The sequence below is a fragment of the Apium graveolens genome, chromosome 8 (genome assembly GCF_009905375.1).
Source record: "Apium graveolens cultivar Ventura chromosome 8, ASM990537v1, whole genome shotgun sequence".
Lineage (NCBI taxonomy): Eukaryota > Viridiplantae > Streptophyta > Magnoliopsida > Apiales > Apiaceae > Apium > Apium graveolens.
The window spans coordinates 265,128,707-265,144,275 of record NC_133654.1 but is presented as its reverse complement, the minus strand read 5'-3'; the positions used below and the strand labels follow the sequence as shown (position 1 = coordinate 265,144,275).

The window sequence follows — 15,569 nt, the reverse complement described above, 5'->3', positions numbered from 1 at the left end:
GTGTATTGTGTGTATCGAATAAGAATAAGAATAAGAAAGTGTATGGAAAGTGTTTGTTTCGTATATCGTATCGTATAGATTATCGTATTTTGTTATATGTGTGTGTGTTACTTGGCCTACTAGTTGGATCGATTGGTCTCTTGCTGGGCTGTATAGCTCATTCTTACAATTTCAGGTTTCGTCTAAGATTTCGACTTGGATAGCATTGGTGTTCGAGGACATTAGTTTTGGAGTAGATTGACTTTTGGAACGCTTCCGTTAGCTGCGCTTTTGTAATAGTCTCCTTTGTAATTGAATTTTGGATTAGTAAATTGTATTTGCTTTTAGTTTTGGTTTAGAATTAATGGTCCGGATGTGCGGGTCGTTACAGCATCAAAACCCAACTCAGAGGATGACATCAGACAAGGTAGCAGGTATTCTGGAAGTTGATGCAGCCACCGCTATTGCAGCCCAGCTCCAAGCGCTATCAATGAAGGTTGATTCTTTGGCTACGTATGGAGTTAATCAAATAGCTATGGTTTGTGAGCTTTGTGCAGGTTCTCATGCTACGGATCAGTGTTCTCTTGTCAATGAATCTGTTCAGTATGTGAATAATTATCAGCGACAACAGCAGCCTGTGCCAGCGACCTATCATCCTAATAACAGAAATCATCCAAATTTCAGCTGGGGAAATAATCAGAATGCTATTCAACCACCATATCAGCAAGGAGTGAGTAAACAGTTTAACCCCCAATTCTGATAATTTGATACTTCCCCCGTCCCACTAAATTTTTTACGTAACTTTTACTCATGTTTAACACGTATTTTAAGACTAATATAAAATATATTTTTATAAAAATTTAGATATTATATTTTTATTTTAAAAAAAATATTCAAAATTATTTAGGAAACGATAGTTTTAAAATACGTGCAAATCTACCGTAGCCTACAGAATTTAATGGGAGGAGAAAAGTACTTTATAACTATTTTGAAAACCAAATTAAGAAATTTAACGTCTAAAACAACATAAGGTAAATTTCCTTAAAAACACTTTCCAAACACAATAACTCCACTTTCACAACCCAACTCAACTAAACACATCAACACGCATACACACACCACACAAAAACACACACACACCACACACACAAACAGATTACGCAGCTGAAGAACACCAACAACATGGCCTTAGATTACTACACAATCCTCAAAGTCGACAAAACAGCAACAGAAGAAGACCTAAAGAAGGCCTACAAGAAGCGAGCAATGAAATGGCATCCAGACAAGAACACTTCAAACAAGCTCGAAGCTGAGTCAAAGTTCAAGCAGATCTCCGAAGCTTATGATGTTTTGAGCGATCCATCGAAGCGGCAGATCTATGATCTGTACGGCGAGGTGAGGTCGGAGGAGCCGAAGGAGAAAGAAGTGAAGAGACGTTTTGAACCGCACAAGTTTGTCTGAGCTACAGGACAAGCTCACGTAGCTGTCAAAATACAACAGGAGGCAGATCCAATCAGAAACGGCTACGTTTGCCAATACACACTTTTAATTGTTAATATTTTTAAATTCGTATTAGTATTAAATATAAAAATTTCACTTTGATAAATACGAATCCAACGATATCACTCATGACTATATTTGATATTATAAATTAGACGTAAATTAGTAGTCAATCGCTTACCGTGAACAGTACCGAAAGTCAAAAGAGGAAGAACAAAATGGGACGGAGGGAGTATAATATAAGTACTTACATTTTTAATCATTAACTATGATTATGCATAATGGTACTTCTAATTAGTTGAGACTTTAACAATTCGTCTGTTTAGCAGGCTACAGCTGCATGTTAAGTACGTGACTCAAATTCTTAAAGTCGCAAACTCAAATCGTTATTATTACATAATTTTAAGATTATTTTCTTGGAATGAAATATATTATCGTTAGAAAAAACGTCATATATCTGAAATCGATATCCAAAACCTTTTAACATATATAAATGATAATATTTTTTTATAGTTAAATACGTGGTGATGAATTAAAAATGTCAAATGTCATATCAGGTTATTTTAGAAAAAGTTTGATAACTAATTTCGATATCTAATACTATTCTTGTCTTTATTATTACTAATACGTGATTGTATAACTGAAACAATTATCATTGTAAATATATAAAATATTCTTTTATTTTCTTAAAGATATTTGATACTCGATATTTTGATACAATATACAAATTTAGTTAAATTTATTTGTAGTACTTTGAATTTAAACTATTAAATAAAATTGATAACATATCATAAGATGATATTTCAATAACAAAAATAAATTTTAAAGAAAGTACTCAATTCTTGTTCCCGTTAACTAACTTTAATTTTCATCTTCCGACTCTTAAATATACTATTTCAAAAAAATTCAGAAAATTCAAAAATATTCTCAAATAATTGTCAACGGGCTTTAATCCACCCCTAAATATTTATTTTAAAAAAAAGAATAAAATATCTCAAAATATTTACATTCTCATATGACAAGCAATATATTTTTATTTGTAAAATTTATAATATACATCAAGGATTAATCTCATTAATTGGTAAAACATCATACTGTCAGCTGAAATCAAAATCCGAGCGGCACACGGCCTAACTCCTGCTGTAGCGCCTCTAGTACGGCCTCGGTCAGTCTCATAGCCCTGCGATACACGGCATCGGTGCGCACATCCTGTTGTCTCAAATCAACCATCTCCTGAGATCCTGCCCTAAGTATCTGACAAATTCTATCCCTCGGTATATAATCTGGCTAAAGTGCTCTGACTGGTCCATCCTCTCTGGTCTCGAACAACCCAGGTATCTCTCGACACTGGTCCTGCCATCTCAACCTCCCTCCCTCTCACTCTGGAACTGCTGGTAAGACACCATATGAGGCTCACGAAGATCAGTTTGAGAACCTCTAGTAGGTAATGGCTGGTCAACAACTACCTCATCCATGAACTCCTGCTGAGGGAACTGGTATATCCCAGGTACAGGTGCATAAATAGCCAATGGTGCGGAAAATAAGACAGGCTGCTCTGGGGGTGCAAACATGGGTGGCTCTGGCTGTGGTTTCTAAGCACGATGCCCAGATAGACTGTCGTAATAAGAAGGTAATTGTAAAGACACCAGGCGAAAGGATAGTAACGTTTAAGGGCCAGAAGCAAGCAAAGAAGTTCTTAACGATGATCCAAGCTAAAATGTTGCTACGACAAGGATGCGAGCATTTTATTGCATATGTAATTAATAGAAGTCAGGAGCCAGCAAAACTTGAAGATATTCCGGTAGTCAATGAATTTCCAGACGTGTTTTCCAATGAGTTACCAGGACTTCCTCCAGACAGAGAAATTGAGTTTGCAATCGACTTAGCACCTGGAACGGAACCAGTATCCAAGGCCCCGTACAGAATGGCGCCCGTCAAAATGAAAGAATTAGCAAAGCAATTGCAAGAGTTGTTAGAGAAAGGAGTAATCAGACCTAGTGTATCTCCGTGGGGTGCACCGGTTTTATTTGTCAAGAAGAAGGATGGGAGCATGAGACTGTGCATCGACTATCGAGAGCTCAACAAGCTTACAATCAAGAACAAGTATCTGTTACCTCAAATTGATGATTTGTTTGACCAGTTGAAAGGAGCCAAGTACTTCTCCAAGATTGATTTGAGATCGGGATATCACCAACTAAAGATTAAGCCAGAGGATATACCAAAGACAGCTTTCAGAACAAGGTACGGACATTATGAATTTTTAGTGATGTCTTTTGGATTAACCAATGCCCGACAACATTTATGGACCTGATGAACATAATTTTCAAGAAATACTTGGACAAGTTTGTTATTGTTTTTATAGATGATATTTTGATTTATTCAAAGACTGAAGAGGATCATGCAGAACATTTGAGGACAGCTTTGGAGATTTTGAGGAAGAAAAAGTTATATGCTAAATTCTCGAAGTGTGAGTTTTGGCTACAGGAAGTTCAGTTCTAAGAACACATAGTCAGTAATTAAGGGATCAAAGTGGAACCAGCAAAAATTGAAGCTATTACGAATTGGGAAAGGCCGAAAACACCAACAGAAGTAAGAAGTTTCTTGGCATTAGCGGGATATTATCGGTGATTTGTTCAAAATTTCTCAAGGATTACAACACCATTGACAAAGCTTACATGGAAGCATGAAAAGTTTATATGGAACGACAAATGTGAAGAAAGCTTTCAGGAATTGAAGCAAAGATCAATTACAGCACCTGTTTTGTCACTTCCAGATGACTAAGGGAATTTTGTAATCTATAGCGATGCTTCTCATAAAGGACTAGGATGTGTTCTGATGCAGCACGATAAGGTTATTGCATATGCGTCAAGGCAACTAAAACTACATGAACAAAAGTATCATACTCATGATTTGGAGCTAGCAGCCATATTATTCGCTTTGAAGATTTGGAGACATTATTTTATGGAGAAAAATGTGAGATTTATACAGATCACAAAAGTTTGAAGTACATATTCACACAAAAAAAAGCTTAATATGAGACAAAGAAGATGGTTAGAGTTGATTAAGGATTACGATTGCACGATTAACTACCATCCCGGCAAAGCAAATGTTGTGGCGGACACATTAAGTCGAAAAGAAAAGTTGAATGTGTTATCAGTACCCAATGAGATATTCAAGGAATTTCAGAAATTGGAATTGGAGATCAGAGTTTGCAAGCCTGATGAAGCAAAAATGTATAGTATGACTTTCCAGCCAGAGTTGTTAGAAAAGATAAGGAAGTGTCAAGAGGAGATAATGGATTACGACATTAATCGTTTGGTAGGTGAAGAGTTGTGCACACAAAAGGACGATCAAGGTATTCTTAGGTTTTCTTGTAGAATTTGGATTCCACCAGTAACGGAATTGAAGAATGAAATTTTACAGGAAGCTCATAATTCAAGGTATTCAATCCATCCAGGGAGTACAAAGATGTACAGAGATTTAAAGGAAAATTATTGGTGGCCAGATATGAAGAGGGAGATTGCAGAATGGGTTAGCAGATGTTATACATGTCAGAGAGTTAAGGCAGAGCACCAGAGACCAAGTGGATTATTTCAGCCATTAGAGATTCTAGAATGGAAGTGGGAGCACATTGCTATGGATTTCATAGTCGGATTACCAAGGACAAAAGCTAATCACGATGCCATTTGGGTTATAGTGGACAGACTTACCAAGTCAGCTCATTTTCTGCCTATAAATAAAAGTTTTTCACTAGACAAGTTGGTCCATATGTACCTGAAAGAGATCGTAGTTCGTCATGGAGTTCCTGTGTCTATTGTATCCGATCGAGATCCGAGATTTAATTCGAGATTTTGGAAGAGTTTTCAAGAATGTTTGGGAACGAGACTGAATATGAGTACGGCCTACCATCCACAGACGGATGACCAAAGTGAACAAACAATCCAGACAATTGAAGACATGTTACACGTTTGTGCTATTGATTTCAAAGGAAGTTGGGATGAGCATTTACCCTTGGTAGAATTTGCTTACAACAACAGTTATCATGCCAGTATTGGGATGCCACCATATAAGCTCTTTATGGACGCAAATGTCGATCTCCAGTATATTGGGATGAAGTAGGAGAACGCAAGATACTTGGGCCTGAATTGGTGTAACAGACGAAGGAAGTTGTTGAAGTAATCCAGAAGAGATTAATAGCAGCACAAGACCGTCAGAGGAAGTATGCAGACCAATCAAGGAAAGATAAGGAATTTGAAGAAGGAAATCTAGTATTGCTGAAAGTATTGCCGTAGAAGGGATTGACAAAATTTGGGAGGAAAGAAAAACTGAGCCCTAGATATGTCGGACCTTTTGAGATTCTAAAGCGTGTTCGTAAAGTAGTTTATGAGTTGGCGTTACCCCCCGCACATGGAACACATTTACAATGTTTTTCACGTATCGATGCTTAAGAAGTATAATCCCGACTCCAGGCATGTAATTGAGTACGAGCCAATAGAACTTCAAGCAGATTTGTCATATGTGGAGAGTCCGATAGAGATTCTAGAAGAAGGAGAGAAAGTATTAAGAAATAAAGTGGTAAAGTTAGTAAGAGTATTGTGGAGAAACCCAAAGGTTGAAGAGTTGATAAGTGGCATTTTATACCACTTAGAACGTCTTAAAATGGCTTAAATTGGTGTCTTGAAATCAAGTATTTTGTGTATTTGATGCGTTTTTCTAGTGTTTATGCATTTCAGGGTATTAGTTGCATTTCGGAGGAGGAATCATCAAGAATAAGCCTTGGCATGTGTTCGCCATTGCGAGAGGAAAAGAACGGGCAGATTACGGCGAAGTAGCGGAGCAAACCTGGAAATTTTCCATTAGGGTCCTGCGCGCCCGCGCAGCAATGCTGAGCGGCCGCGCAGCAGCCTTGCGCGCCCGCGCAGCAGCCTTGCGCGCCCGCGCAGAAATGCTGAGCGGCCGCGCAGGGTCGGGGAAAATAATATATTGTTTTAGACTTCTACTTCTGTTTGGCTTCCAACTTCTATGTAATCTGAGTTTTATGAGACTATTATATAAGTAGATTTGAGACGTTTTTCACAGATTATTAAGAGGGGATTATGTTTTAGATTGTGTTTTGCAAGAAGCGAAGGAGATAAGGAAGAAGACCGATTAGCACACAGCAACGAAGAGGAAGCATATATTCTTGTGATTCTTGTTTCGTTGTAACGTTGGATGCTAGTTTTCTTGCTTTGACTTATTTACTCTTGTGACGTACTCTGTTTTAATATAATTAGATTAGTTATTATTTTCTTGTGTTCATTTATCATGATTTCATATGAACCCATGATGGCGATAAGTTCTATTATGGGCTAATCGTGATCATGGGGTTGCAACGGATTTATTATGGAATTCTTTAGTTAATTGTTTAATACTTTAGTGTGTGATGATTGCATGATATCTAGTATTGGTTGTGCGTATTCGTCTTATGTGCGTCGCGAACATATAAGATAGGGTGTTAATCTCTTGTGAAGCGACGATGGATCTTGAGATTTAGAACTTGCCATGCTAGCATAGGTTCATGTACGTTGTGCATGATTAGTGGGTAACTCTAACAGTTTTACTTGCCCTATGTAATCAAAAGGAATAACTTGTGCTTAAATCGTTGTGTTGTCAATTTCTGTAGACATATAGGAACTCAACATAATTGATGACTATTCAATTTCTATCTTAATTGTGGATGTTTGGTAGAATGGTATTAGTACAATGAAAGTTGGCTTTTATCAGTTTTGTGTTATTCGGTTAATATCATCACTGTCACATGCTAAAGGTAATAACAATGGCTATAGAAGGAAGTAATAATGAAGTTGTGATCTCATGAGTGTTTTATTATTGATAAATTGAAGTGTTAGTTAAGTGGTTAATTAAGTAGTTAATTATAGTTAATATTTAATCAACAATTTTAAGTGATATTATCTTAACATTGAGAAGTAATCATACATTGGTGAGTGAGTTAAATTAGACAATAAATTAGTCTGAGTCTCTGAGGGAACGAACTAGAAAGTAGTCTATATTACTTGCGAATGCGTATACTTGCGTGAATATTAGTGCGTGATTTCGCCCTAACAAGTTTTTGGCGCCGCTGCCGGGGACTCGGCGTATTTGTTTAGTTTATGTACTTACCATCATTGGTCATTAGGACTCAGTGATTAGGACGTAGTAGTTAATTACTCTTTTCGGTTGTGTTTCAGGTACTTAGCAAACGTTTATGCAAACTCGTTCTCGTGCTCGGAAGAGGACCTTAGATACAGCTGAGGAGAAAGACGAAGTTCTTGATACACCGGAGAAGTTAGATTTTGAGGATTCGGATTCAGGAACTGAGCAGAAAGAACTAGTAAACAAGGGAGATCATATTGTTCAAGCTGATCCAGCTCTTATGGATTTTTCTCGGCCTAAAATTGATGACATTCAGTCAAGCATCCTTCATCCGGCTATTCAAGCTAACACCTTTGAAATCAAGCCGGGCACTATTCAGATGATGCAGAATTCTGTTTCTTTTGGAGGAGCGGCAACTGAAGACCCCAACATGCACATAAGGAATTTTGTCGAGATCTGCAGCACTTTTAAGTATAATGGCATGACTGATGAGGCTATCAAGTTGAGGCTTTTCCCATTCTCACTGAGGGATAAGGCTAAAGACTGGTTATATTCTGAACCAGCTGGGTCAATCACTACGTGGCAAGATCTTGCGCAAAAGTTTCTAGTGAAGTTTTATCCAATGGCAAAGACTGCTGCTATGAGGTGTGCTCTTACTCAGTTTGCGCAGCAACCTACAGAATCTATGTGCGAGGCTTGGGAACGCTACAAGGAAATGTTGAGAAAATGTCCACATCATGGAATGCCGGATTGGATGGTAATCACTGGTTTTTATAATGGTTTGGGGGCTCAATCTCGGCCCATGCTCGATGCAGCAGCTGGAGGCGCCTTATGGGCTAAAAGCTATACTGAGGCGTACAATCTTATTGAGACGATGGCTGCAAATGAGCATCTGTAATATCCCGTAATTTTTTAGAATTCGATTAATAAAAGAATAATAGAATAAAAAAGATTAAAATTAGATAAGGACTAGGATTTAAAATTGAATTAGACTAAAGGGCCTAAAATTTGGATCCAATTCTATTATGGATAACTTGTAGATAAAGATATAGGGTTTGGTATCGTTATAAATACACCATATTCGTCTTCCTCGTTTTTTATATAAAAATTCGTAGGGCTCTTCTCAGTAACAATCAGCTGTTTTGTAAAATTCGTAGAAAATTCATCGTAAGTCGGAATTCAGTGATTCTGGACTTTTCGGAGAGGTCTTTTCGTTCTCTACAACTTTCGTGTTTCGTGTTTTTCAAGATAACATCGTTTAGAGGGTCAAAATCGAGTAATTTTAGATCTGGTCATTTTTTGAGGTAAGTTTTCGATCGATCTTGCTAGTGTTTTTAAAATTGTGTGTTGTGCGTTTATATTTGATTATCAAAACTTGGGCTAAGTGATCATATATTTGATATTATTATGTGATATAGAATATGTATCGATGTATATATGTGATGTCTAGACGATAATTTGAGATCTTTGATTTGTGCCATGGTTTGTGAAAATATCGAATAAGAACTTAGGACCGCAGTCACCGGATTGTAGTGACCGTTTTCAGAAAATTTAGGACCGTTATCACCGGGTTGTAGTGGTCTTGGCATGAGTTATTGATTTTGGAATTATTGTTGTCTATGTGCCATGTGTATTGTGTGTATCGAATAAGAATAAGAATAAGAAAGTGTATGGAAAGTGTTTGTTTCGTATATCGTATCGTATAGATTATCGTATTTTGTTATATGTGTGTGTGTTACTTGGCCTACTAGTTGGATCGATTGGTCTCTTGCTGGGCTGTATAGCTCATTCTTACAATTTCAGGTTTCGTCTAAGATTTCGACTTGGATAGCATTGGTGTTCGAGGACATTAGTTTTGGAGTAGATTGACTTTTGGAACGCTTCCGTTAGCTGCGCTTTTGTAATAGTCTCCTTTGTAATTGAATTTTGGATTAGTAAATTGTATTTGCTTTTAGTTTTGGTTTAGAATTAATGGTCCGGATGTGCGGGTCGTTACAGTTGGTATCAGAGCAGGCTGTCTTTCGGAGTGTATTAGGTATGGGACTAGTACATTCCCTAGGATTCGATCTTGTGGACCATAGTTTGACCTTTGGTAGATCAGGGGGTAGATGTGTCTCGAACTTTAGGATTGTTGTGAATTTGGGGACCAAATTCTTTTTAAGGAGGGTAGTATGTAATATCCCGTAATTTTTTAGAATTCGATTAATAAAAGAATAATAGAATAAAAAAGATTAAAATTAGATAAGGACTAGGATTTAAAATTGAATTAGACTAAAGGGCCTAAAATTTGGATCCAATTCTATTATGGATAACTTGTAGATAAAGATATAGGGTTTGGTATCGTTATAAATACACCATATTCGTCTTCCTCGTTTTTTATATAAAAATTCGTAGGGCTCTTCTCAGTAACAATCAGCTGTTTTGTAAAATTCGTAGAAAATTCATCGTAAGTCGGAATTCAGTGATTCTGGACTTTTCGGAGAGGTCTTTTCGTTCTCTACAACTTTCGTGTTTCGTGTTTTTCAAGATAACATCGTTTAGAGGGTCAAAATCGAGTAATTTTAGATCTGGTCATTTTTTGAGGTAAGTTTTCGATCGATCTTGCTAGTGTTTTTAAAATTGTGTGTTGTGCGTTTATATTTGATTATCAAAACTTGGGCTAAGTGATCATATATTTGATATTATTATGTGATATAGAATATGTATCGATGTATATATGTGATGTCTAGACGATAATTTGAGATCTTTGATTTGTGCCATGGTTTGTGAAAATATCGAATAAGAACTTAGGACCGCAGTCACCGGATTGTAGTGACAGTTTTCAGAAAATTTAGGACCGTTATCACCGGGTTGTAGTGGTCTTGGCATGAGTTATTGATTTTGGAATTATTGTTGTCTATGTGCCATGTGTATTGTGTGTATCGAATAAGAATAAGAATAAGAAAGTGTATGGAAAGTGTTTGTTTCGTATATCGTATCGTATAGATTATCGTATTTTGTTATATGTGTGTGTGTTACTTGGCCTACTAGTTGGATCGATTGGTCTCTTGCTGGGCTGTATAGCTCATTCTTATAATTTCAGGTTTCGTCTAAGATTTCGACTTGGATAGCATTGGTGTTCGAGGACATTAGTTTTGGAGTAGATTGACTTTTGGAACGCTTCCGTTAGCTGCGCTTTTGTAATAGTCTCCTTTGTAATTGAATTTTGGATTAGTAAATTGTATTTGCTTTTAGTTTTGGTTAGAATTAATGGTCCGGATGTGCGGGTCGTTACAGTTGGTATCAGAGCAGGCTGTCTTTCGGAGTGTATTAGGTATGGGACTAGTACATTCCCTAGGATTCGATCTTGTGGACCATAGTTTGACCTTTGGTAGATCAGGGGGTAGATGTGTCTCGAACTTTAGGATTGTTGTGAATTTGGGGACCAAATTCTTTTTAAGGAGGGTAGTATGTAATATCCCGTAATTTTTTAGAATTCGATTAATAAAAGAATAATAGAATAAAAAAGATTAAAATTAGATAAGGACTAGGATTTAAAATTGAATTAGACTAAAGGGCCTAAAATTTGGATCCAATTCTATTATGGATAACTTGTAGATAAAGATATAGGGTTTGGTATCGTTATAAATACACCATATTCGTCTTCCTCGTTTTTTATATAAAAATTCGTAGGGCTCTTCTCAGTAACAATCAGCTGTTTTGTAAAATTCGTAGAAAATTCATTGTAAGTCGGAATTCAGTGATTCTGGACTTTTCGGAGAGGTCTTTTCGTTCTCTACAACTTTCGTGTTTCGTGTTTTTCAAGATAACATCGTTTAGAGGGTCAAAATCGAGTAATTTTAGATCTGGTCATTTTTTGAGGTAAGTTTTCGATCGATCTTGCTAGTGTTTTTAAAATTGTGTGTTGTGCGTTTATATTTGATTATCAAAACTTGGGCTAAGTGATCATATATTTGATATTATTATGTGATATAGAATATGTATCGATGTATATATGTGATGTCTAGACGATAATTTGAGATCTTTGATTTGTGCCATGGTTTGTGAAAATATCGAATAAGAACTTAGGACCGCAGTCACCGGATTGTAGTGACAGTTTTCAGAAAATTTAGGACCGTTATCACCGGGTTGTAGTGGTCTTGGCATGAGTTATTGATTTTGGAATTATTGTTGTCTATGTGCCATGTGTATTGTGTGTATCGAATAAGAATAAGAATAAGAAAGTGTATGGAAAGTGTTTGTTTCGTATATCGTATCGTATAGATTATCGTATTTTGTTATATGTGTGTGTGTTACTTGGCCTACTAGTTGGATCGATTGGTCTCTTGCTGGGCTGTATAGCTCATTCTTACAATTTCAGGTTTCGTCTAAGATTTCGACTTGGATAGCATTGGTGTTCGAGGACATTAGTTTTGGAGTAGATTGACTTTTGGAACGCTTCCGTTAGCTGCGCTTTTGTAATAGTCTCCTTTGTAATTGAATTTTGGATTAGTAAATTGTATTTGCTTTTAGTTTTGGTTTAGAATTAATGGTCCGGATGTGCGGGTCGTTACAGCATCAAAACCCAACTCAGAGGATGACATCAGACAAGGTAGCAGGTATTCTGGAAGTTGATGCAGCCACCGCTATTGCAGCCCAGCTCCAAGCGCTATCAATGAAGGTTGATTCTTTGGCTACGTATGGAGTTAATCAAATAGCTATGGTTTGTGAGCTTTGTGCAGGTTCTCATGCTACGGATCAGTGTTCTCTTGTCAATGAATCTGTTCAGTATGTGAATAATTATCAGCGACAACAGCAGCCTGTGCCAGCGACCTATCATCCTAATAACAGAAATCATCCAAATTTCAGCTGGGGAAATAATCAGAATGCTATTCAACCACCATATCAGCAAGGAGTGAGTAAACAGTTTAACCCCCAATTCTGATAATTTGATACTTCCCCCGTCCCACTAAATTTTTTACGTAACTTTTACTCATGTTTAACACGTATTTTAAGACTAATATAAAATATATTTTTATAAAAATTTAGATATTATATTTTTATTTTAAAAAAAATATTCAAAATTATTTAGGAAACGATAGTTTTAAAATACGTGCAAATCTACCGTAGCCTACAGAATTTAATGGGAGGAGAAAAGTACTTTATAACTATTTTGAAAACCAAATTAAGAAATTTAACGTCTAAAACAACATAAGGTAAATTTCCTTAAAAACACTTTCCAAACACAATAACTCCACTTTCACAACCCAACTCAACTAAACACATCAACACGCATACACACACCACACAAAAACACACACACACCACACACACAAACAGATTACGCAGCTGAAGAACACCAACAACATGGCCTTAGATTACTACACAATCCTCAAAGTCGACAAAACAGCAACAGAAGAAGACCTAAAGAAGGCCTACAAGAAGCGAGCAATGAAATGGCATCCAGACAAGAACACTTCAAACAAGCTCGAAGCTGAGTCAAAGTTCAAGCAGATCTCCGAAGCTTATGATGTTTTGAGCGATCCATCGAAGCGGCAGATCTATGATCTGTACGGCGAGGTGAGGTCGGAGGAGCCGAAGGAGAAAGAAGTGAAGAGACGCGACGCTGCGGAGATTTTTGAGGAGCTGTTTGGTGGATCGGAGAGGAGGAAGGCTAGTGTGGTGGAGAATAAGTTGGTGTGTGGGTTGGAGGAGCTGTTTACGGGGTCGAAGCGGAAGATGAAGATTTCGAGAAGTGTACTTGATGAGAATAGGTAATTGCGGTTTTGGTTATTGTTGGATTGTTAGTTTTCGATTGGCATGATTGTGTAGTTTGAAAGTTAGTTTTGATTGGAAATTGGATAGTGATTGGTTCCGGTATTTTTATGCATTGTTTGTTTGAATTATGAGGATAGGTTATTTGGATGGGTTACGGTTTTACTTGTGGTTTTTGATTGGTTAATTTAAGTGAATTATGTTTGTGTTATGATTGTATGGTTAGGAAGTTAGTTTTGGTTGGAAATTGGATTGTGATTGGTTCGGATTTTTATGCATTGTTTGAATTATGAGGATAGGTTATTTGGATGGTTTACGGTTTTACTTGTGGTTTTTGATTGGTTAATTTATGTGAATTATGATTGTGTTATGTATGTGGTAGTGATTGTGTGGTTAGAATATTGGTTTTGATAGTAAAATTGATCAAAACAGTAAGAGAATTATGAGAGTAGGTTATTTGGATTGTTTACGGTTTAATGTGGTCTTTAATCGGATAATTTATGTGAATTGTGATTACGTTGTGCAGATGCTAGTTATTGTGTATTAGAGAATTGGTTTTGATCGGATTGTGAGTTATTACTGCTTCGGATTTTTTATGTTTAGTTTATTTATTTAAAGAGTGTGTTTGTTGGGGATTTGCTTGTGTTTTGTTTTGGATTTGGGTAGATTATGTTTTATTTTGAGTTGTATGCTTAAATTGGGTTTGGCTTTGATTAGTATATTTGTTAAAAAAAATGAATGATTAAGATTTCTTTAGTCCGAGTCAAAAACAAATTGTGAAATTTTATCCTAGTTTTGGATTTAATTGTCTAAATTTGGTATCATTCATCTGGGGAAAAATATATCTATCCAGTTTAATATCTTAAAATAACTCACAAGTTGATAGATTATAACTATCATATTTAATTGATTATGTTCTGGAATATCTTTAGTTGGAATTCTGAATTAGGACAAATTAAAACTATATATAGTATCTATTGCATTGTTGATTAAAACAAGTGTATAATACAAATTACTATTGATACTTAACTTCAATTGGGTTTACTTTTGTAGTAAGCTTACTACTGTTGAGGAGATTTTGGCAATACATATTAAACCAGGTTGGAAGAAAGGCACAAGAATCACATTTCCTGAGAAAGGGAATCAGGCACCTGGTGTTACTCCAGGAGACCTTATTTTCATCGTAGACGAAAAGCCTCATGCTGTTTTTAAGAGAGACGGGAATGACTTGGTTATTCATAAGAAAATCTCTTTGCTTGATGCATTAACCGGGAAGACTATCAAATTGGCAACTTTGGATGGAAGGGATCTCAGGATTCCAATAAAGGATATCGTGAAACCGGGCCATGAGGAGGTGATTCCGAATGAAGGAATGCCTATTTCGAAAGAACCTGGGAAACGAGGAAACTTGAGGATTAAATTTGATATTAAATTTCCATCAAGGCTTTCATCCGATCAGAAATCTGATCTCAGAAGAGTTCTTGGAGGTAGTTACTGACTAGTATGGAGTTAAACTACAATGGTTGTGTAATCACTAACTCTGAATGCGGTAACTGCAGTGGAAGCATGTAAATTTTAACACTTTCACCATTAGAAGAGCTTGTGTATAGTAGGACGATGGTGCTATTTAATCTTTGCAAGTCCCTGTCGAAACAAAGCTGACATCCAGCTTTGCTTCCTCCGAGTAAGTAGCTTTTATGTTTGGTCTGAATCTTCAGTAGCAGAATCAAATGGCAAAGGCTTATGATTCTGATCAACTGCTGATTTATTATTATTATTTTTTCTTTTGTGACTGTATGAGAAAAACATAAACTGTGTATTGGTTATTCTATGAACAAGTTAATCAATATCTCGTTACTGTTCTATAACAAGTTTTAGTTTTTTTTTGAATTGTGCTGCATGACCTTGCATATTGGTGCATGCTTGTATGAAGTCTCTGTATCACATGAAGAGTACTTTCTTAGTAAGCATTATGATCATCAATCTTCTCTTGTACCTAAAGCAAAATTGTTGCTTACATATAATATCCGAGAAATGTTTAGTCCCGAGCTCAATAGGCCCAGATAATACTCGAGCAGAGTTTTCTCCATGTTTTGCTACATTTCTTGACTGCTAGAAGAAATACCAGAAATTCGAGGACACAATCTACCTTGCTGGCTCATCTGGTAAGCAACTTGGTTCTACAAGTACTCTATATCAGTATA

The 15,569-nt window shown here is 36.4% G+C and overlaps 1 protein-coding gene and 1 non-coding gene across 2 annotated transcripts; one reads left to right on the top strand and one right to left on the bottom strand.

Annotated features, from left to right (window-relative positions):
- Positions 1-8,248: 8,248 nt before the first annotated feature.
- Positions 8,249-8,355, bottom strand: LOC141681708 (small nucleolar RNA R71). The gene has a single exon (XR_012559134.1). It is a non-coding gene; the product is annotated as a small nucleolar RNA R71 (small nucleolar RNA).
- A 4,472-nt stretch (positions 8,356-12,827) lies between these two features.
- LOC141677473 (uncharacterized) lies at positions 12,828-15,113 on the top strand. Its single transcript, XM_074483420.1, has 2 exons — positions 12,828-13,364; positions 14,419-15,113. Exons 1-2 carry the CDS (start codon positions 12,958-12,960, stop codon positions 14,861-14,863), a joined length of 852 nt encoding a protein of 283 aa, XP_074339521.1. The 5' UTR covers positions 12,828-12,957; the 3' UTR covers positions 14,864-15,113.
- Positions 15,114-15,569: the final 456 nt, after the last annotated feature.

Coding starts and splice junctions, on each gene's coding strand:
- LOC141677473 (XM_074483420.1), top strand. CDS start 12,958: ATGGCCTTAGATTACTACACAATCCTCAAAGTCGACAAAACAGCAACA. Junction 13,365..14,418: donor AGTGTACTTGATGAGAATAG/GTAATTGCGGTT, acceptor TTACTTTTGTAG/TAAGCTTACTACTGTTGAGG.